Genomic DNA, 24,813 nt, shown 5'->3' on the forward strand with positions numbered 1-24,813 from the left:
AATCAAATCGAGTCAATATATACAATATGTACATGAGTGGTGAAGTGTTCTGTGGATGATAAATATGAATTTACGTTGGATTTACATGAGATTTACAGACTGAGTTAAATATACGTTAAATAGGCAGTGGATTTACATGAATTTACAGTCAGAGTTAGATAAGAGTTTACATTGAATGTACATGAAATATAGGGTGAACAGTAACACTTAAGTCGCACACACAGTGACTTACTGTAAGACTTGACTTGAGACTCGTCCTCAAAAGACTTGAGATTCGAGACAATCTTTATTATTATTATTATTATTAATAACATTAACATTAAGGGAATGTCTACTAATAATAATGCCAGCTAATCCATGCTGATAGTGTATGCTAATGAAGGTGTGAGGATAATACAGTACATGCTTTGAATTCCTGAGTTTTAGCTATGCAGTGTTCTAAGCAGACAGGACGGCATAACACTCATCCATATAAGAGAGACTTGACTTGGACTTGCGAAAAAATGAAAGTGAGCATCTCTGGTATCACACAATCCAGCTGCGCCACGCTTGACAAGCACATCCCTGGAAGAGAGGGTGTCCAGAAAGGGGTGGCATGCTGCGATATCAATAGCCCTTTTTGAACTGCTGTTGCTGCTTCAACTCGTCCTCGCTAAGACCTAACCTCATTTCTCCTTCCCAGATGGGCTGGCTGCCTTCCGGACATTTCTCAAGACGGAGTTCAGCGATGAGAACATTGAGTTCTGGATGGCCTGTGAAGATTACAAGAAGCTCAAGAGCTCCACCAAGCTCGCGTCGAAAGCCAGCAAGATCTATAAGGAGTTCATTGATGTTCAGGCGCCAAGAGAAGTGTGTGTGTGTACTGTATGTGTGTATGTGTGTGTGTGTGTGTGTGTGCGCGTGCGTGCGTGCGTGTGATAGAGAAAGAAAGGTACTGTACTTGGTAAGCATGAACAAAAGAACCGATGTTTGAATAAGATTGTAGCCTCTATCTCACACCAGTGGCATTGTTAGTGCTTCTCTAAATTAAGACTACATTTCCCATAAACCCTTTTGCTTCCTGGCAGAATGTCCTCTGATGTACAACGGGACAGCTCCATGAATATATGGGGGTGGGGGCACAGTTCCGAGAAGCCAGAGAACTGTGAAAAGGGTATTTGTGGCTGATAGCTGTTCAATTTCTAGGTCAGACATGATTAACATGACGCTACCAGATGGCTTGTTTTCACAGAACCATCTGGGAACGTGCTCGGAAAACCTTTGAAAAGGGCAGGCACTTTTCAAAAAGCAACTTGGCAGGTGATTGGATGAACCATCTGTCTATCACGGTATGGTGCAGGGAAGCTAGTCCGCTCAGCTCATAGAAGCTAAGATAGCGAGTTGAACAAACGTTTACTGTGCTGTTTGATTAAACAGCTGTGCAGGTTGGGGAGTGGATTCATTTAGAACGTGATTACGGTAGACTTGAGCCAGACTACAGTGTGCATTATACGGTTTTAATACACACCTGCCGGCCAATCAGAAACGGGTATTCACCCAGACCATGGTATAAGTATTGTTACACACCTACTGTATTGGAGAGTTGTTTGTCCAGTCATAGACCCGATGTGGCTCTGGAGTGGCTGTTCATATATGAAATGTTACATTAACTCATGATAACTGATAAACAATGACATAGTGTTGATTTGAACACTGACGGTGTAGCTGTCTCGGATTAACATGCTGTAATATGAATTCATAAAGTGAATGGTATTCCCATTTAATATACGTTATTTGCTCTCCTTGTCCTGGCAGGTAAACATTGACTGCCGCACCAGGGAGCGGACCCTGCAGAGCCTGGAAGACCCCTCCCCAACCAGCCTCAACGAGGTCCAGGCCAAGGTCTACAGCCTGATGGAGAAAGACTCCTACCCTCGCTTCCTCAGGTCCAACATGTACCAGGACATCGTCAGCAGGACGCAGGCGCACAGGAGGTCTGTTTGACCCTGTCCCACGCGGACTGGACCTGAATGGCATCATTCATTAACCCGTTGACATCAGCTCTGAATTTACTGTGAATTTCTAAGGATTGGAACCGTGGGGCGATACGCTCAACTGTGTCCTATGTCTACACCAGCTCCATGCATGCAATCCTTCTAGATAGGGCATGCATTGGTACTAGAAGGAGATTCAACGAGGATAAGCTAATCGTTTTTCCCTTAGCTCGTCTTTGGCTCTTAGTGAAATAGCCACTATTGTCTGCTGGTCACTGAACCTGTCGTGGTAGTTTGTGTTTACAAAGAACAGAACACTTATTCTGAAAAACTGTGCCAAGCTAGTTTGCACTTTTTTTGTCTTTTATTTTTTGCAACACAATCCTGTGTGTGCAGTGTCCACACGCAATGCAGGTATATGCCTACATATGTGGCAATGTTGGGTTAAATTTACTTTCAACTCAGTTTTGTGTCAAGATGAAGAACACTGGAAAAAATATCGCAGAGGCTGTAAGTCTCTCTAAAACGATAGAGAATGAAAGTAACTTAGTAAACAGTAGTATAACTGCAGAGACATATTGTTCTAATCAAAAAGAGAGAGAAAGAGATTACATACAAGGAATTAAGACAAAATCACAAAATTGCAGTCCAATATACTGTATACAACATACACATATCATATACATGTTTAAAATACATACTGCAGCATGCGCTGGGACGCGTCATCAGTGATGTTAACTGGGGTCGTAAGGTGTTTCGGGTCTGTCGAACATCATACACCCTCGCCCAGTAGACCCAGCTGAGGCCGATTAAGACCCCGACCCGCGTCCCAGAAGCAGCCGCTCACGGATCAGCCTTCCTACTCTGTCTGCAACGTTGCCCGCGGAAGGGTTGATCACGCCCAATCCGCTGCAATAGAGTTAGTGCTACACCGCAGTATACTGTATACAACATATACACAATATAGTGTATACAACATATACAATACTGTATACAACAATATAGTGTATACAACATATACAATATACTGTATACAACATATACAATATACTGTATACAACATATACAATATACTGTATACAACATATACAATATACTGTATACAACATATACACCGATATACTGTATACAACATATACACGAATAAGGGGAGTGTTAAATAGGCATTAAAATAGGAATTTACAGTCCAAGAAATTAAATAGGAATTTACAGTCTAAGTGGTGTGCAATGTAGTTAAGCCTGACAAAACAGCTAATCATTAAATTCAGATGATTATATATAGATAGATAGATAGATAGATAGATAGATAGATAGATAGATAGATAGATAGATAGATATAGCCTATATAACTGTATATTTAAAGGATGGCTTTACCGGTAATCAACCCACTTTGTATCATTAATAATCTTGGTATTATAAGCACATGGGCAGCCTTTATCTTCTCTCTCTGTTTTTGCTTTTTTTTTCCAATATTTTATTTATTTTTCAGAGCATAAGAACAAATTCAAGCTCAGACACAGGAAGAAAAAAACATTCATATATTATCAACATTCCAACGCCAAAATGTGGTGCTACTGTACCAGCCGCATAAGGTGCTTATGTTATGTGCTTATAAGAGGTGTTGTGCATGGGATACCATGCAAGTGGTCCATGAGAGAACAGCTGGGCAAGTTACTTGTCGCTTTTAACCTTGTCAAATTAAACCAGGAACGGGTCCAATGATAGTTGAAAATGTCCTCAGTGAGTTGGTCCTCAGGAACCTGATCAGTCTCTCTCCATATATATAACTGAGACCATGTCCATCAGCCAGAGCTGAAAGGAATGTGGAGAGGGGATATCTCATTTTGAATGACTAGCTCACTCATTAGCATTGCAGGCGCATTGCATGCAAACAAGCACAAACACAACAGCTGGAGCAAGCAAGAGCATGATTACAGCATTGCAAACGCACACAGCACGTGCATAAATCAACACTGATCCACAGCATTGCTGCGTAAAAGCGCACTGCCACACATGTGCGCAAAATATGCCCAAATCAACAACACAGCATGATCAACAGCACTGCATGAAAGCGCACTGCCGCACACGTGCGCAAATATGCCCAAATCAACAACACAGCATGATCAACAGAATTGCGTAAAAGCGCACTGCCGCACACGTGCGCAAATATGCCCAAATCAACCACACAGCATGATGATCAGCATGATTACAAAAGGCACACACAGTGACAGTGCACAAATTAGCACAATCAATCAACAACACTGCGTTTTGTGCAAGGCATACACATAATGCAGTAGCATGAGAGAACAGCAGCAGCATTATAGGCCCTATGCTTGTCCAACAACACCGACTGACCTCTGAACAGCAGAAAAGATAAATACAGTAACATGAAAATAGTTTACTCACCCATAGCTGCTGCAGCATCGTCTGTATGTTCTTACACGGTCCGCAACTGCAGCACTTTCTTGACGACGCTGGCCTTGCTGGCTTGATGTTTTCTCCTGGACTTTTACTAAAAAACTTTCTGATGCCCATTTTGTTTAAACAAAATTCTGTGGCACGCAACACGGAAGTGGCACGGCAGTAGAGAGGGTATGCACAGACGTCACTTTCCCACCTGAACACACCCCCTCAATCAGGACTGAGTTGCAAAACATTCAGCAGGTTCCTCCCTGAGCAGCAGGTGTCAGTGATCTAGGCTGATTACTGCATTCAAGCTCAGTCTTGCTGCCACTCAGTGGGCGTGACCCTGCTGATTTGTGATAGGTCTAATAAATGTAGGCTATGTCAATCATGAAATAGACTAGCATGTATTTGATTCAGTTACAGTATATTTCTTTTTTGGTTTTGACGTTGCATATAAATCTCTCTAAAAGATTTATATGCAAGTGTCTTTTTTTCCAGAGAGAGGTAAACACTGCCCGTGTGCTATTACCTAGATTATTAATGATACAAAGTGCGTTGATTCCCGGTAAAGCCATCCTTTAACTACTGGACTTTGGAGGCGAAATAATATAATATAATAATCCCCGAAAGTCAAGTTAGTTTAATGAGTCAGACATGTCAGTGAATTATGTTACAGAAATTGTAGCCGTAATTAGTAATCATTTTGACTTTACCTTTTGAATAAGCTTCCCAGCCCTGAATGAAAGGTGGAGGCCCTCACCCAGGAACACACCATGCCCTCCTTCCCCCCAGAGCCTAGAAACACATCTTGTGCCAATTTCCAGCATGATGCAATGCTCCGAATCTCACAAAAGCTGTTTTAGAGATGTTCCGATTTGGTGAGTGGGATTGTATAGGCTATGCTATGAAACCAAGAAAAAGTGAAGCCTATCATTTGTTCATGATATAAGTAAATGTACCTCCAAATGTACTCCTTCAATGTTTGTGCTCCTTTAAATTAACAGATTGAAAAGTATCTTCAGGGTTTTCAGCCAGACAGATGTTTTGTTTAGTTAGTGCATGTGTGTAGGCCATATACAGTACTGAACTAGAACAAAACTGGCTGAATAGCACATCACTGTTGATGGTTTGTTACGGTGTTGCACATCAATGTAACTTCCCCCCATAGAATTTGAGATTAAAATAAAACTACATCTATACTTTGTGCTCCGTTTGTTTTTTCATAAGGTATTAGAGCTACGATAATGCATCTATCCACTGATGTGACAGAGGGATTTTGTTTTGGTTGTAAAGTCTGTTATCCATGAGCCACTTTGGCTGTAGCCAAGCTCTCTTCAATCAATCATCTACACTACAGTATCTAAAAACAGGGTTTCAATTTAAAAATTCCATACATTTTCTTCATTTAATTAGAAGATTTTGAGTCTTCTTCAATACAAGTTACAGTAGCCTACAGGTATAACTGCCATATCACTCCATGGATGATGATGGTTATTTTTCATGGTGACAAATACCAGAATATTTGAGACGACAGGGGTCTAAACAAAAATATGTACAGTAGTTGCATGTATATACTGTGTGGGTATTATAACAATATTCTTCCATAATTGTCCAAACTTTTTCATGCGACTTCCAAACTTTTGAATTAGGAGAATAATAACAACTATAAAAAAGAATAACTATCACGGGTATGAAATTAAACTGAATTGAAAATGAGTGAACTTAGCTTTTCGCTCTTCCAACAATACCAAACTTGACATCTAAACCTAATGTTGCAACTCGGTTTATAAGCGATAGAATGAGTCACCGAAAGTGCATTTAACCCTGCGGAGGAGGCCTGCTCTACATCTTTGCTTTTAAATGCAAATATTTTAATGATTTATTTATGTCCACATAAATACAAGTATGAAAAGGAGGTAACCCTTTATTTTACAGGTACCATAGTTACATATGAACTATTTGTAATTACACATGAACACCAAATGTAATTACACAGTAATTACCAATAGTTATAAATGATGTTCATATGTAGTTACATTGTAACATACCTGTAAAATGGAGTGAGTCTGTTCAACTGCAGTTCATATGTAGTTACATTGTAACGGACCTGTAAAGTGGAGTGAGTGTATTCAACTTTAGTTCATATGTAGTTACATGGTAACAGACCTGTAAAGTGGAGTGAGTCTATTTAACTGTAGTTCATATGTAGTTACATGGTAACAGACCTGTAAAGTGGAGTGAGTATATTCAACGGTAGTTCATATGTAGTTACATTGTAATGGACCTGTAAAGTGGAGTGAGTCTATTCAACTGTAGTTCATATGTAGTTACATGGTAACAGACCTGTAAAGTGGAGTGAGTCTATTTAACTGTAGTTCATATGTAGTTACATGGCACCGGACCTGTAAAGAAGCTCTGGCCTGGGACAGAGATAGCTAAAAGCCAGTGGGGGATTCAAACCACTGAACTTCAGATTGCAAAGCAGGCGTCTTTAACCACTCAGCCACAAGGGCTTTCCAACTTGTGGAGTTTGGGATAACTGTATGTCAGTCAGATGTAGTTGTCACTTCCTAGCTTTGGTATTATAAGCATAGACTTTGTTAGATACTTTGTTAGTTGTAGCTTGAAAGACAGGCAATATTGATTAATGTGAATGCATTTCTGCAGTGTGACTGTGCCAGACCCCCCCCCCCCCCCCCCCCCCATGAGCTGTAAATGGCTCATGGGACTATTTACACCACAATTCAGAAAATTATTAGAATGCATTTTTTTTATTTTAAATCTTTAAATATAACTAAATGTTCTAGAGCACAGTGCATACAATTTATTTAGCAAATAGGGGGGAGTTCCCCCTATTTGGGGGGGGTATAGACTTTGGGGAGAGATGATCCGGGGGTCTGCTGACCAAAGGGGTCTTTGAGGGGCTTCGACTGGGTCCCCAACAAATTGAGAAATTGGGAAATTGATGGGGAAATGACTCATTTACAATAAGCTAACAATTAGAATGTAGAAGAATGGCTATTTTGATTATAGTTTCACTGTTACCTCTATATCTACAATACTTTTATTATAATTTTTGTATTGGAATTCTGGACAAAATCATACCTACAACTAAATAAAGTATCAATATTTTCCCCCAAGTCTCTGTGTATAATAACAAAGCTATGAAGTGACAGCAACTACATCTGACTGACATACAGTTATCCTCTTAAACTCCACCATGAAATTTGGAAAGCCCTCGTGGCTGAGTGGTTAAAGCCGCTTGCTTTGCAATCAGAAGTTCAGTGGTTCGAATCCACCACTGGGTTTTAGCAATCTCTGTCCCAGCCGGGAGCTTCTTTACAGGTCCGCTACCATGTAACTACATATGACCTACAGTTGAAAAGACTCACTCCACTTTACAGGTCCGGTACCATGTAACTACATATGAACTACAGTTGAACAGTCTCACTCCACTTTACAGGTCCGGTACCATGTAACTACATATGAACTACAGTTGAACAGTCTCACCCCACTTTACAGGTCTGTTACAATGTAACTACATATGAACTACAGTTGAACAGACTCACTCCATTTTACAGGTCTGTTACAATGTAACTACATATGAACTACAGTTGAACAGACTCACTCCATTTTACAGGTCTGTTACAATGTAACTACATATGAACGTAATTTAGAACTATTGGTAATTACTGTGTAATTACATTTGGTGTTCATGTGTAATTACAAATAGTTCATATGTAACTAGGGTACCTGTAAAATAAAGGGTTACCGAAAAGGACATACAGGTAAACACTAATAATGCAATCAGATATTGGGAGTGAATCAGTTACATAAGTGCCCAATCAGCAACCACAACAATGCATACACAAAGGATAACAACACACAGGATGATGACAATTTTGGCAGGTCGACAATTCCAGCTATCCTGTAAGACATGATAACGGTCAGTATCCACTTCATGGGTACACACACACACACACACACACACACACACACACACACACACACACACGTCACACACACACACACACACACACACACACACACACACAAGGAACAACTCAAAACAGAGCAGGTGGTAAACACGCACATTATTGTGTCACCGGTGGGATGGTGTCATCCACCGCAGCACAGGCATTAACTTCCTTGTTGTTATTGAGGTGTTAGTCACTGAAGGAATGAAGGCTGAGCGGAGAATGTGGGACAGCGTCATGCTCGACAGACACAACACTCACCCATCTGGGCCAGTCGTCAACAAACAGATTTCATTGTGTCATTGAGTACCTCAAGGACCACTTCCTGAGGAGCGGTGATGCTCATACTCACCACACCAGAGCCAGCATTGCTGACCTGTGCCTGCCGAGGTTCAAAACGAATATGGACATGAATTCCTTTAAATATGGGGGAGCGGTTCACTGGAACAAACTTCCATTGCACTTAAAAAATACGGTGAACCGTCATTCCTTCAAAAAGAAGGTCAAAACCTGGCTTTTGGCCAACGTAAATGCCTAAAAAAGTAGCCTACTGTTGTTGTTATTGTTGTTGTTGTTATTGCAGCCGAGTTGTCGCTGTCATTGTTGCTGAATTTCCTTGCTTTGTACTAGTGTTTTTCATCGAAATATGTGCATATTTATCGTTTGTAATTGTAATTATTAATTTTTTATCCGTTTTTACTGTCTGTGACGGCCTAGCCATTCAGACTGCCGCCATCTTCTTCTTCTTCTCTGCCACAAGATCAAGGACCACAATGGAAATAAGTCTGAGACTTTATTGTGCTTATCCTTGTCAATTTTTAAAGCTATGATGTATTTTGTATTGCTTTTCAATTGCCGAATAAAATAAAATCAAATCAAATCAATACTCCAGCCGTCGACCAGCCTGGGCTGGTGAGGAAAGGAAAGGTGTGAGTTGTTCTCTGCGTCATCGTGTGGTGTAACATGTGAAAGTAGAGAGTGAGCACAACACTTACTGTATGTACGGGTTGTGTCCCCGTTGATGCGGATGGAGGCTAGCAATGCCCAGGCTGTGGGTTACTGGCACATAGTAATACAAGCTGAATCTGAGAAAACCTTGTATCTCCGAAGTGGCACATTTTTTCCGGAAGTCGTTTTATACGATGGCTTTTGAGGGTTACATAAGCACCAAGGGCGCTCACATCATCGTCAGAAAACATGGCATCAGTGTCATGGTATTAGTGTCAGTATTGTTCTCCCGCTCCTTATCACTCCATCCCTCTCAGTCTCTCTCTCTTTTTCTCTATCTCTCTCCCACTCTATCTCTCTGCTACCACAATCAATAGTAAACATAATACCCATAGTGCATTGCTGCTGTGACTATGGATCAGGTTGCACGATAGCTTGTTTTGTTCGGCTCAGAGGCAAACAACAACAACAACCATAGCAGCAGCAGAGGGATCGAAACAAACACAGGATTGTCTGCCTTGAATTTAAAAGAAACATATTTAATGAGACACCACAGTAGAAAATGTTGCCATAAACGTTTTTCTTCTCTCTGATGCTCCACATGTCCTATGATGTCAGCCTCTTTAAAAAAATCTCTGTTTCACCTGTTCACACCAACCTAACCTATTTTAACCTCTGGGGGAAAAAATGTGGGCCATTCATACTTTTTGGAGTACAAAAAGATGCAAATATGGCGCACAGAAAATGACACCTTCCACTAACAGCCTCTAAAATCAGTGCGTTCATTTCAATACAATTCAATTCAATTCAATTTGACATGCTTTACTGGAACAAACATGTTGAAAACTACTGCACCAAGATCAGTATTTGCATATTGGCATCATTTCAACGTAACACGTCGCTCCCCTCCTAGTCCACGTCGAACCCGATTCCCACGGGGAGCGTAACGTGGGACGCATCGCTCCTTATTTGCAGTCACAAACAACAGTCTCTGAGAATAACAGTACCTGCCGCTCCCACAGATTCACATTGCTTATTGGTTGCGGTGATCTCCAAGGCAGCGGGTGCAGTCATAGTGTCTCTGCGCCGTGTTGATGAGAGAGTCAAATATCAGCCCTGCTGCCGCTCAAGCCGGGCGTTTCGTAAGCCTCCCTCTGGGGTGGGCTACCGGAGAATAAACACGACCATTCGGTGTCAAGTTATCAGTGACATCCCCATCTGAGCTCCAGTGTAAAGGACCACCTAACCTCTAGCAGGCATGGTTTTGAGTCTCACAAGGGGCACAGGATTGCATGGCCTCTTCTTTAGTGAAGCGAAAGTTGTATTCTATTCATTTTTAGCACAGTTCAATATCTCCCCCTACAGATATAGAACTGCCTCTCGGAGACTCTTGTGAATCTAAAGAGCCCAATTGCATTTGTGTGTGATGGAATGGCCTGCTAGTAAACGTTTCAATGTGGGGACAGCATTTCTTTTTAACTTGACCTATTGTGAGCTTTATCACAGCCTCGTGTAACTCTGGACCCAGAATCTAGACACAGACCGTTCAGAAACCTACTCTAGTATGGGATGTCCATGTAGCCTATATTGAAGATGAGTGGGGGGTTCAGAGCCATTTTCAAACAAAAAGAGAGCAACCCGACGCTGCCAGGTGTTTTGTTTTCACATAAGCATCTGGGAACGAGTCGCTCGGGAAACCTTTCAAAGGGTAGGCACTTTCAAAAAATACCTGGCAGGTGATTGGATGAACCATCTGTCTATCACGTCTAGGGCTCCCTCTCGCATGGGGTCACACCTAAATCCCACCCGTATAGCTGCCTCTGGTCGCTGATTGGTGGAAACCACTGGTGGGTGGTTGATTCAAACCAATCGATTGGGGCGCGGCAAGACGCATTTGTCATGTGATTGTGATCTCATGATCTCGCGTGAATCCAGCTCCCTCGCAAGGTTAAAGGAACACTCCGCCCATTTTCAACCAGCTTTGTATCATTAGAACATCAGTAGTATATCAGAAAACTGTAAACTGTTTTGAAGTCTGTAATTTAATTTGACAGTTAACTGTCAAACTAGATGAATGATGAATAGTTTGACAGTTATTGAGAGTTGATTTGAGTTAATGAGTTATTAATTTGAGTTAGTGTGGACCAGTGATGTCATTGGTCCACACTTTAACACTCAATAACTGTCAAATTAAATGACAGACTTCAAAACCGTTTACAGTTTTCTGATATACCGTACTACTGATGTTCTAATGATACAAAGCTGGTTGAAAATGGGCGGAGTGTTCCTTTAAGAAAAATAGTGCTTGTCATCCAATTGTCAAAATTACACAAATCTCAGATTTTCAAAAGTTATTGATACTGCATCACTGTCATGAGGTCTCCAGGTCGTGTTTTTTGTGCCATTTTAACTGGTGCACTTGTTATTTTACATATATATATATATATATATGGTAGCGATGTGTTTTATGTTTCCTCTTTGTTTAGAATAAATAGAAGAACGGCAGTAGTTAGCATGAGCAGTGGTAGCCATTATGGCTGTACAGAAACACAACACGTGTTTGTTTGACACTGTCTGACAGGCGATCTCTGGGAAGCGCTGTGCAGAAACGTGGCAGCGACGAGCACCGAGGATTTCAGGGATTACCGCTTTAAATCTCAGGGCACTTATATATATATTGCGGGCTGGCCTGACCTCTGTGGTCGCGGCCCTGAGGGAGAGGAGATGGTACAGCGTGCTGCCCAGGGAGGGCACACTCCACTGCTTATTGTTTAACAGGCCCAGTGAGCCAGCAGCTGGCCGGGCCTGCTCCTCTCCTCCCCGGAGAACCATCAGACTGATGAGCAACCTGAGGCTCTGGCATCCACACTGCCACACACACTCCCCCAGAGAGCACATAGTCCACTTGACAAATGTTGAGGGGTTCACATGAAAACAACATGATTTGTTAAGCACAAATCTCTGCACTTTGAAGTATTCTTAAAGTGTGATGTTGGAATACACAGACACGCGCGCGCGCACGCACGCGCGCACGCACGCACGCACGCACGCACACACACACACACACACACACACACACACACACACACACACACACACACACACACACATATACACACACACACACACACACACACACACACACACACACACACACACACACAATAATAATCAGACCAAATGATGCATCTTCACAGTAGCCTGTCTCAGATAAGACTGATGCCACACAGTAATCAATGAGGATTATCAACCTGTTTGATAATTTTAGAGTAGGGAGACAGAATATGTTTTAGGTATCATATTAACATACTGTATAACGGATTCGCGAGATCACAATCGCACAAGAAATCCATCTTGCCATGCTGCCAGATAGCTTATGCGTTTGACCAATCAGCCTCCGAGGAAGCAGGAGGAGGCAGTCCTAAGCGGTTGAAGTTAGCCCGTGATAGACAGGTCGTTCATCAAATCACCTGCCAATTATTTTATGAAAGTGTCTTCCCTTTTCCAAACAGTTTCCAAGGATGAGTTCCCAGATGGTTCTGTGTAACAAACCATCCGGCAACGGCATGTTAATTATCATAGACTACTTATATTAATACTAATCAACAAACTCAACAAATACAATTGTCACTATCAAGATAGCCTACATCAATCATCTGTCCCTTTTTGTTTGGTTTCAAGTTTGAAACATCCCGGTCTTATTAAGCCAGATCCAATAGAAAGAATTTCACGGTACTGTTTTCATTCATTCACTTAACTTTCACTTTCAGCTGTTCCTCGCCGCTACTGAGTCACCGCTCGGAGGGACCTTCAGAAATAAACAAACAAACAGGGGGGGGGGGTGCGATGCCGGGAAACATTACAGACACTTCCTGTGGCATTGAGCTGAGACTGAAATGTTTTTTAGATCAGTAGCGTGTCCAGGCCTTTTTGGCTGGGGTGGCCCAGGTGGGGCACAAACTCAAGCAAGGGTGGCACTGAGTGTGGCATTTAGGAAGGATGTATTTCAGCCTAAATTTGGAGTGTTATTTAGGCCCCTTCCCAACCAGCTAGAATGACATGGTTGCTAGCATGATGCCTTAGGTCTTCTAGTTTAATATGATATCAGTATATTCACAGTAGCTTTACAATTTTGCCCTCTGCAGCCTCTGAAAGACAGTAATGTCGGCCACACCCTCAGGATTTGGGGGTGGCACCTGGTGGTGGCCAATTAGATTTCACTCCCTAGAAACGCCCCTGCAGGAGATCATGTTTTCGGCCGTGTGTCTGAGTGTGTCAGTGAGTGTTTTTGCGTTCCCTGTTCTGTTGCTCTGTAGAGAGCAGAGCAGTGCGGGCAGGCGGGGCTATGGGCATGCTCATTCGCACACCACAGACAGAGATCATACATACAAAAAGAAGCTGCAAGCATGCCGTTTAAAAGTTAAAGCATGACTTCGGCCCAAAACCAGTTACAAACAAATGTGAATATCTGAGTTCAATGTGGATACAAAGGACTGCGGATGCTGTGGATGTGTGGAATTAGTTTGCGACAGCATTTCAGAAAATAATTGCATCGCTATTCACGCTGGGGACATCCAGGAATCTCCCCGTCTCCCAGTGTGAGACTGTCAGCCGGTGCAGGCTGCCTGAATGCAGCTAACGTTCCGCCCAGTGCAAGGACAGTCTGGAGGATGGAGAGACCCAGAGAGACACATAGCCTAGCGATTTTTTTAAATAGCGACTTTTCAAATGCGTGTTTCAATCATCCGATCCAGCGGTTCTTTGTATCTTTTTAACTATTGGAACCTGACCAACAACACATTTGTCTGATAAAACAAATTCATTCTGGACAGATTAGACCCAGCGAAAATCCTGTGGCATTAACATTACATAGGATGGGTAGTGTACATGGGTTTCAGTTTGGCTATGGTTGGGCGTAGCGGTGCCTGGCGGAGATCTGCACTCTACTGAGTGCACTTTTCTAGTTTGTATATAATTTTCTTACAAACAGACAGACATACAGTATGTTTCTTTCTCATATGATTCATTTGACCATATCTTCATCCCATCTTTGGTCATTCACAACAAGGAAAGCATGTCCATATTTATCATGTTTCTATTTACTGAGCAATAATCAATAATCATCAATCATCAATCCTATTTCTGACTCTGATTGCTCCGATCATATCCAGAGCTTCCGGTCGGCTACGCCGGATGTACCGTCCGTTTGTGTAGGAAGGGTCAGGTCAGATACGCATCCATTTACTTCACTGTTCCAGCTGCTGCTGGCCGCAGACACACACACACACACACACACACACACACACACACACACACACACACACACACACACACACACACAGCACGCTACCGGATCTAAGTCATTCATCACTATGTACCATATGTCAGTTAACTAAATATATTCTGCATAAACCACTGTCACTGGAATACATGTTGGAGATTAAGTTTTCTATGGATACATTACTCTCAAAGAAAGGCACCCTATGATGTGAACCACTACGTGGGTGCCTTGAAAAGCGCTATACAAATGCAATCAGTTATATTCTATATTCATTGACTTGTTTGTGGAAAAATAAGCAATACATGTAATTGTGTTCACACAACTGGGCCACACCAACAGATACACAGATGTTACACAGGCTATGTGGAGACATTAGTCTGCACTGTTCAACCAGTTTTCTAATGTGGCTCCACTGGAGCAGGGCACATCTTGAGTGCCTTGCTCATGGGTAACCTCGCGTCTTCCTGTCCTGTCCTGTCGCCAGATCCGGCACATCACCTGTTTTGTGCTACAGTGTTCTCATTCGCCCATAGAAAGATGGCTTTATTTTAGTTATAACAAAAATAAAAACAACTAAAACCATATAAACGTAAGCTAGATATCATAGCTAGATATCTCGCATCACATTGATTTATTATGAGAAGCCCCTGTTTTCAGAGAGCAGAATTGTTTTTTGGAGCACCGATCATTTCCGTATCCGTCGGATCTGCAACTGCCGTTTCCACTTTTTACCGGATGACCATGCAGATGCCAAGCTTGTGTCCCTAACTACATATTTCCTTTCCATTACTCATTGACTTCCCTCACACATATTTCCCCTGCTGGTGCAGGTACAATATTGCAAATGCAGAAGGGTACTACATTATCATTTCAATGCATTCTCATTCCCAATGCGTCGTATATTGACTATTTCTCAGGATCCCTTGGCGTGACTTCTAGGACGAAAAAGGGTACTTTTCATCTGAGAAGTGATGCCAAGAGATCGTGAGAAATACTCAACATAGGGCGCGTTGGGAACGAGAATGTTCCCACCAGTCCATTATTTTTCGATGCCATCGGTTATATTGCTTAAATTGCTTACTGTATCTCATGATTTGGTGTAGCTTTCCTTCACTTCCTGCCCTACTTTTTATGCTATATTTGAAGCTCTTGACCTGATGAACCGATGGCCCGAATAATAGGTTGCGAGCAGTGTGTCATTTACTGTCAAATAATCCAGTGTTATCACCCACTAGTGGTCTCATCGTCCCCGGCTGCTCCCCTGTTTCCCAGTGTGGGCTGAGGTTTGTCATTATCTCTTTGGCGTCAATATCTCAAGAGTGGAGAGTGGCATGGCAGCATCGTCCGAGGAGAGGCTGACTCCATCAATCCACTCATCTCTGGTGAAGAGCTGCACGCTGAGCTGAAGATGAGATTTGCCGAGAGGAAATGGAACTGGGCTCTGAAAGGTCTCCATGGAGTTTCATCAAAAGGACTTCCAATTTCAGGTAGTGTACGCAAAAATGGTTTAGTCCAAATGCAAATGATGGGGATAGTATTGGTGCCTTGTGCAGCCTGGAGGTAAAGCAAGGCCCAGAGACGTGGCTGTCCCAAACTGTCCCCAGCCTTGATTCAGGCCCAGAGGGGAGATATATGATCTTTGATTTGAAACTCACTCGTACAGGTAAATGTCACTTCTGCTTTATCAGGATTCTCTGACGGGGGGAATTTCTTCTGATGTTGTTCTTGTTTATTCAAGACATGTGTTCAGCTTTCTCAGGGACATTGGGAAGAAATTCATAGCAAACAGTTAATTGATTGCTGAAAATTTGGTTGAGGCTACTTGTTTCTGCTATTAATTTAACTTGATTAATTCAGTAAGAATCAAGCATTATGTTAACACGTTATATGTTAAAGCAGTTACCAGTAGAATTAGAAATGTGATTGCTTAGGGATAGGGGACCCCTTGACCCCCCCCCCCAAAAAAAGAAAAAGTAAAAAAAGATTATTGCTGAAATAGGGATGCACGGTATATCGACAATAAAAGCTCATTACTCTGCTGCTACTATTAGATACCTTTCCACTGTACATATTGTGTTACTCTGTTATCTAATTACTGCTGCTATACTATCATGCACCTTATCATTGTAGATATTTTATTACTCTGACTGCCACTTACTGGGGAGAGTGGGGTGAGTTGTGCCAGTTTTTACTTGAGGTGTCTTTAAAGTGAGGGCTTGACAGTAATGCCTCCAACTAGAATATGTAAATATATTTCAGGATGTTGTGCACCACTGGGAACACTCCCTTTGGATCTTAAATAAACTGTTTAAAAAATATGGCTTTTCAAAAAAAAGTGGTCTCTTGGCACAACTTGCCCCCGGTGCGGGGTAAGTTGTGCCTTTGGAGAGAATACGTTGGGGTAAATTGTGCCATTGATTACTGAAGTAAAACAGAACATTTTCATCTCATATACTGTAATGCTATATCAAAGCAAGACAAAATAAAGATAACATTGAAATCCAGTGTACTATAACAGGGTTAAACAAGGCTAAACGGTAGCAGCAGTTGACCTACATATTTAACATTTTCAGAAATAAAAAATTATGTTCAAAATGAACAAAATCAACTATCACAGAGCCAGGCTACACTTGCTAATACTGCAATATTCTTCAACAAGGTCTATTTAAACATTTAAGAACAAAATGAAATTAAAATTCACTAAATCAACTGCAACTGCACTGGCACAACTTAACCCAGGCCTTTTGGCACAAATCACCCCATCCCCACCATTTTAACAAACTTGTATCATATAGCTGGTTTGGAGCTAACATCATGCTAACAGTATAGCCTCATATTGTAGCTTACTAAAACACTAACACATGTGTGAAATGTTTTCAAGCTTGTCTATAATTGTTCAGACACAACAATCAATAAACCTTCATCATAAAAAATTTACTTTGAGAGGCAAAACACAGTTTTTTTTTTTTACTTAACACGTTCACTGCCACTGACGTATTAATACGTCAAAAAAAATCCAGCGGATTTTTTTTTTTTGACGGTGGGATGTGCATCTAACCCTTTTACATCTCTTATATAAGTATTGGACGTGTACAACGTGTACAACCCATTCCACCGACCCACTAAGTGGCGACAAGGAAGGAGGAAGGCAAGCAAAAAGCAGTGTGACGAAGCCATTCTCATGAAAATGGATTGGCGAAAACGCTTTCGTTTTCACGCTGATTGCTGGCAGTGCGGGATTGCAAATTTGCATAATAGATCACGGATGGAACACACTTTGAAACACGCAGCATACATATGACCAGAATCGCAAAAGCTTCTCTCAACCAAAACTCCAAGAAGCGAGCGAGTCCATCCAGACTTCCTCAAACAGCGGCCGCGCAGACAGGCACAGGACAGCAGCAAAGCAGTGAGACTGGTGACAAGCTTGTGACGGCCGCTGCAGCCAAGAAGAACGCCCACGGAGGGAGGAGTTGGAAGCAACTCTCCCTCTCCCTCTCGATCTCTCCCTCTCTCTCTCTCTCTCTCTCTCTCTCTCTCTCTCTCTCTCTCCCTCCCTCCCTCTCTCTCTCTCTCTCTCTCTCTCTCCCTCTCCCCCTCTCACTAGGATTAAACCTAGTGCGTCTCCGGGAGAGAGAGAGAGAGGGAGGGAGAGCGAGAGGGAGGGAGAGAGAGAGAGAGAGAGAGAGAGAGGGAGGGAGAGCGAGAGGGAGGGAGAGAGAGAGAGAGAGAGCGAGAGGGGGAGGGAGAGAGAGAGAGAGCCAAAAATGAATGGTTAAAGTGACTGTTCTATCGAATTTCACAAAAAGCCGTTTATCTCTGAATAATTTTTCTGACGGTGAAACCATGCTGTATTCAACTGCTAATGCTTACATAACTACTAACTCTACAAACTAACTCTTTTAGACAGAGAAAGCACACATTCTATTAGTTCTTTTGAGATATTGTGTGTTCACAAAATCTTAGCAGAAAAGAATCCTCGGGTCTTGAAAGATAAGCCAGAATCCTCAAAAAACCCCTCTGGCAGAAGCTAACTACAGTAAAAAAAAAACGTCTGGCAGTGAATGTGTTAAATGTGCTTACCTCTTGTGCCATCTGCCTCCCTTCTTTGCAGAGTGAGTAAAATGGATGCCTCTTCAAAAATGTGTGGTCACATGACCAATTTCTTCTGTGGTTTTCTAGATACAAGGGGTGGCACAACTTCCCCCCTGGCACAACTCACCCCACTCTCCCCTACCTGCAAAACCATGTCGACACAAGGCTCATTCACTGCTGCTACCTCTGATGCACCCTGACCCTGTACATATTCTGTAAACTGCAAACTTAGGGTACCTCACCTAGCTGTCAAGAATGTTTATATCTGTTAATACTGTTTATATCTGTTAATACTGTTTATATCTGTTAATACTGTCTGTTAATTCTGTTCATATCTGAATCCTTTTATAATATTTTATAATATCTTTGGATTCTTTATATATCTTATTTGTTTATATCTCGTATATCTGTTCTTATCAATGTTACATGAGCACCAACCGAACCAAGACAAATTCCTAGTATGTGGAAAACATATCTTGGCAAATAAAAATAATTCGGATTCTGATTCTGATTCAATCATATCGGCATCGGTCAATGTTAGTCATTCTTTACCATATCGGCCTCGGTTCGATGTTGCAATGTTAGTAGTAGAGGTGGAAAAGCCAAATATGGAGAGGCGTTTGAAATAGATGGGAACTTGCTGCGGCCTTCAAGCTGGGGCATAACATAGAAACCTACTGTGATAATAGTTGCTACCACATACAGTAAGTGGTTTCTAGTGTTGCAACACTTTTCCCTGTGTGTGTGTGCGTGTGCGTGTACGTGTGCGTGTGCGTGTGCGCGCGCGCGCGTGTGTGTGTGTGTTCCTTACATCATCAAGCCCCAAGGACAGTGCTTCCCCAGCTTCCGTAAACCTTTTTCTTTGCCACACATTAAACAAGGTGACTTCAGTGCTTTTATTCTGTTTTCCACTGCCTTTTGTCATGATAGACGTGTGTGAATGTGTGCTGACATCACAGAAGTAAGGGTTTGAGCGTATTAGCAGGTGAGTCGGCGGCTGGGTTCTCCTCCAGGCATCTCAGGCCACAGCAATGTCTTGATAATAAAGGGTACAATTAAATCTCTGCGAGTAGGCTAGTGTGATTGTGGACATGTTAGGTAAGCCTCAGGTACTTGTCTCTTCCCTCCGTCAGAGCAATACACTAGCACACATTAGCCGAGGCAACCTAATCAGCGCTGCCAGCTCTCGGTACACAGAGTACTCGCTGAATGTTTGTGTATCACAGATGCTATTAGATGTCCAAATAGACACATTTGATATCAGTGTACATTTATCATTAGCGAGTAGCTGCTATTGGTTATCCCTAGATCTGGACTGAACTGTCTCAAGGATAATTCCCACTGCTAGATTTACAGATTGACAACCCTCAATTTGCCTTAATTGCTTATGATTACAATAGCGCTTTAAAAAAATATATTTTAAAGTAATAAACCGCAACTTTTCCGTGTGTGTGTGTGTGTGTGTGAGAGAGAGAGAGAGAGAGAGAGAGAGAGTGAATTTATGACATCACTGATGATGTCATCAGTGAGACAGAGAAACAAACAAACAGAGCCCCAGCTCCCTTTTACACTAGCTCCCATTTATACTGATGATATACTGTAGATATATGTCTATGGAGAAAATGAATGGGGAATTCTCTGATGGAACGGGAGTTAATAATCTTCACAATTGAAGATTATTGCTGAACACAAAGTTCAAGTATCATAATGTTTGTGTTAACCACAGACCGTATTTCAGGCATCTAACCAAATCCCCATTCAAAAAGCCCATTGACTTCGAGACGAGGGAACCAGGTGATGGTAACTTCCGGGTTGGCCTACAAAAATGCATCATCCCTGCAGCACTCCGTATAGGTATCATTTACACTGAGGATGCTGGGGACATGTTCCCATCACTTTTTCATATGGACGATTTTGTCTCCATCACTTTTTAAAAGCATAATTTGTTCTTAAAGCAGCTACGAGCAACTTTTTCGATTGTTATTAAACAGTATAATTACAATATTGATGCATCACATCTTACCTATAATAGTAGCTGAGACCAAAGCCGTGTGAATCGGAGATTGCTCCCTTAGATGATTATTAAGTCTGTGTCTGTCTAAACTCGCGTCAACAGGGGGCTCTCTCTCTCTCTCTCCTTACCGCCGGACCGGATAAACCCGGAAGTGAAACGCGGAAGTGAAACGCAGCTGCCTGCCTACCCCGTTTGCGCTGCCTAGCAACATAGCATAAACAATGTGAACGCCATGCATACTCTCGCGAACATCTCTCGTTATATTCTAACAGGTTTTTTGGAAGTTATTTTGTGGTTATGGCCGAAGTGGCTGCTGCAAACCGTTTCATTTCACTTCCTGATCTGCCCTGGCCACAGACAGACTAACACTGGCCGATTCACTCGGGCTTCAAGCGAGACTACTCTGCGTTGGTCTCGTCTACTATTAGAGGTAAGATGTGATGCATTGATATTAAATTAAGACTGTTTAATAACAATCGAAAAAGTTGCTCGTAGCTGCTTTAATGTTCTGGAAAAAATAGCTTGCACCAACAAATGTTAGCTATCAAATGAGAACGCATGGAGAAAGGTTTCTTTGCACAATGAGAGTAATAGAGCTGCCAGGGCCTTTCTGCTAATTGATTCTCTATAATAAGGACGCTCTAGGAATGCTGCTCTTCCCAGCAGCACCGCACCTGGTGAAGTGACGTCCTTGCGGCACTCTAAATACTTATAATAATGTGTACAATACAGTGTTTCCTGGTTATTGTTGTAGCATCTACTGTAACCTGTTCTTGTCTGGAGCTTGGTAAAGATTTTGAATGTGGTTGTTGGTGTAGAGAAGATGCACTTTATGGTGGACTCACTTCCTTACTTCTTTTATGTTTTTTATCTTCTTCTTTTTTTACCTAACTTCAACTGAGATCTCACTTCCCGGCCAGTAAAAACACACACACACACACACACACACACACACACACACACACACACACACACACACACACACACACACACACACACACACACACACACACACACACACACACACACACACACACACACACACACACACACACACACACACACACGGTAGAACAGGCGTGTCCAAAATCCGGCCCGGGGGCCATTTGTGGCCCGCGGACCAATTTTAAGCGGCCCTTGGCTTGTCTCTCAAAATATACTATTATGTGACCCTCCACCCAGTATTGGTTCATCAAGCAAGTTCACTTTGTGTTTTTTCCGTTCACCTAACGATGACAGCACTATCACACAGTTTGTAGACAAGCACCAATTAGGAACAATGCTGGCGGAACTAATGTTTTCAAATAGTAAACAAAATCCTTAGGGTTGTATTGTATGTGCTTTTTTTTTTAAATAACTCATGATGCGAAAAGCAGCTGGCTGGCCCACACTCACAAAAAGTTTGGACCTGCAGTAGAATGTATATAATGCAGTGTTATTATTCGGGTAATTTGCATGGTGACCTATCACCTCTTCACTAGATCTTTCTGTTCTAATCAGCCAGCTCGCTATTTTGAAAATCTGACTTGTTTTTCGTCAACTCCAGGCCACCAAGGTCGGACTACTTCCGTGGCACTCCTCAGCCACGCCCCTTTACTATGAGTATATGACTATAAGAGTAACAACTCTTATAGTCATATAGTCTTATAGATAAGCAACCATGCAGCAGGGCAGCTCACCTTCAGTTGGCCATATGGGAAGCGGTCGCACTCTGACTTTATTGTCTCTAAGTGGCCGCGCATCCAATCCGGTTAAGATAATTAAGCACAGTGAATCCCACGCTTCCTTCCCCGAATCATCACCCACAACGAGCGGCTTTATCAGGCCCGATAAAGAGGTGGAGCTGTGAGTGTGTTTACCACCTGAGAGCCGCTTTATCGCCCTGCTTATTCCTCCAATTATCTCATCTTTGTGTATCCAAAGCCGGATCATGAACTGTAGACAAAGGGGGGCCGTCACCAAGGGGGTTTTACCAGGCAGGATGTTGTTGCTGTATTGGTTTGTTGACAGTCGTTTGGTAATACTATATGCACACATGCGAGCCCATGTGCACGCTGAACACACACACGCACGCACACACACACACACACACACACACACACACACACACACAGGATTCAGATGTATGTAATTATGTTTTTCATGTGTGAATAATGTGTTTATATGGGAAGAAGCTGGAGCCAAAACAGCCTAAAAGATTTGTTTTGGAGTGTTCAGGGACGCTCTAATCGGACACGCTGTAGAATACTGTCCGCTTTTATCATGACAGTAATTTCCCAGCGCTTGTCCTTGCCCTCCGACTCCCTTTTCCCAACTTCATCATCCCTCTCTCTCCCTCTCTCTCTCTCTCTCTCTCTCTCTCTCCCCCTCGAGTGTGATTGGCTGAGAGAGCCTGTGATGCGTTGGACTTGGAGGTAGGGCTATATAGCCTCTGTTCTGCCTCACTGCAGACACACACTGATCTCGCTCCTGACTGAGCTTTGCCAAACGGATATATAAGCGAAGCACCCAGCGACCTACCAGCTCCTATACCTGTTGCTGCTATGTGCAAACAACTAGCATCGCTGCCTGCCTCCTGCTTGGAAAGGTACGTGAAGCTCCACACAAACCGCCTGCATGTGTTTAGCCATGGGATATAGATTACAATTATATGAAAGCATTGCTTTTTCTTTTTCTTTGGGTATAGGCTACTTTGTTTTAGGCTAAATGTAGCCTGTGCAGATGATGCATTGTTAATTATTCTAAAGGGTTTTTTCATTGAGTAGTGTTTCAAGGTCCTGTGCCACATTTATCTGACCTGTTTTCTCTTTTGCTTGTTGTTTCCCCTATAGGGCGAAGGAACTCAAAGCAAGTCTGGGACGCATTTTGCAGAAACCTGATTGGAGTTTATCTTACTGCAAAATAGGCAAAAATAGGTAAGCCTCAGGCTCATATTACCAGTCTTACACATCAATATATTACATTTAAAAAATGTCATAGATGCTGTACATTGTGTATTGCAAGGTATCTAATCACACTGTGCCTTTTTCCAGACCAACTCCAGAGGAATGCCTGCAATGGAAAGTGTCCTTCGAAAAACTCCTGGCAAGTAAATGTAAGTCAACATTTTGAGACTTTCCTATTTTTATCTTAATGCACAAGAAACAAACGCACATAAGTGCCAATAAAAACTCACTGCGCACACATGCAGACAGACACATGCAGCCCCTGTGGGTACACTCTGCCTTAACTGACCCCTCTCTCTCTGTCTCTCTCCTCAGACGGACTGTGCGCCTTCACAGATTTCCTGGTGTCCGAGTTCAGCGAGGAGAACATCGCCTTCTACTTCGCCTGCGAGGAATACAGGCGCACCAAGTGCGCCGCCCAGCTGCCCGCCAAAGCCCAGAAGATCTACGACGAGTTCATCGGCAGCGAGGCTCCCCGCGAGGTAAAGGAGAGGCCTGAATTTAAATTTGGACGCTGAAGTCAAGGATACACCTTGTCAAAGTAGATAGCATTGATTTCCATTCGCACAATGTAGAAGAAACATTGAGGCTAATCTTGTCTTTGTCACTCTCTCTAGGTCAACATTGACCACGAAACCCGCGACGTCACCAGAGCCAACATGCAGATCCCCTCACCCTCGTGTTTCGACCAGGCCCAGCACAAGATCTACATGCTGATGGCCAAAGACTGCTATCCCCGCTTCCTGCGCTCCCCGGCCTACAGGGATCTCGTCCGCCAAGCCGGCGCCAAGCAGCCGCGGCAGGAGAGCAAGGCGTGAAACGGCTCCGACCAGAAGACGGGAAGATGTATTTTTTGCGATCGTCTTAAGGGTCGAGAAGACGAGAGAGGCGCCGCGTTTGAGCGCTGCGTCGCGAAAGCCGCACGAGAGGCGGAGAACCCGCGTCCTGTGGATTGGCTGTCTCCTCTGAGAGACGAAAGAAGAGAAGCAGAGAAAGGTTTCAAGAAGGAGAGATGTAGAGAGGTGCCTTCATCGGACTGCTGCGGGAGCGCCGGCCGAGCTTTGATAGAAGTTCTGTGTGTGACACAGAACAGACAATGTGACAAACAAGATGGAGGAGAAGGGGGGGGGGGGGGGGGGGGGGGGGGGACATTGCTTTGCTATGAAGCAAACTC

At 42.8% G+C, this 24,813-nt stretch overlaps 1 protein-coding gene across 1 annotated transcript in view; it reads left to right on the forward strand.

The window, feature by feature from the left end:
• Positions 1-24,457, forward strand: part of LOC310786017 (uncharacterized protein) — a gene marked incomplete at both ends in the record, with an annotated part of 32,232 nt that extends 7,775 nt beyond the window's left edge. Inside the window, 7 exons of the mRNA XM_083647202.1 lie at positions 683-849; positions 1,795-1,973; positions 23,195-23,281; positions 23,526-23,609; positions 23,727-23,788; positions 23,955-24,121; positions 24,257-24,457. Coding sequence (XP_083503328.1) covers positions 683-849; positions 1,795-1,973; positions 23,195-23,281; positions 23,526-23,609; positions 23,727-23,788; positions 23,955-24,121; positions 24,257-24,457 — 947 coding nt within the window. The remainder of the gene's footprint in view (positions 1-682; positions 850-1,794; positions 1,974-23,194; positions 23,282-23,525; positions 23,610-23,726; positions 23,789-23,954; positions 24,122-24,256) is intronic.
• Positions 24,458-24,813: the final 356 nt, after the last annotated feature.

The sequence above is a fragment of the Poromitra crassiceps genome, assembly GCF_964638095.1.
Source record: "Poromitra crassiceps genome assembly, chromosome: 12".
Classification (NCBI taxonomy): Eukaryota; Metazoa; Chordata; class Actinopteri; order Beryciformes; family Melamphaidae; genus Poromitra; species Poromitra crassiceps.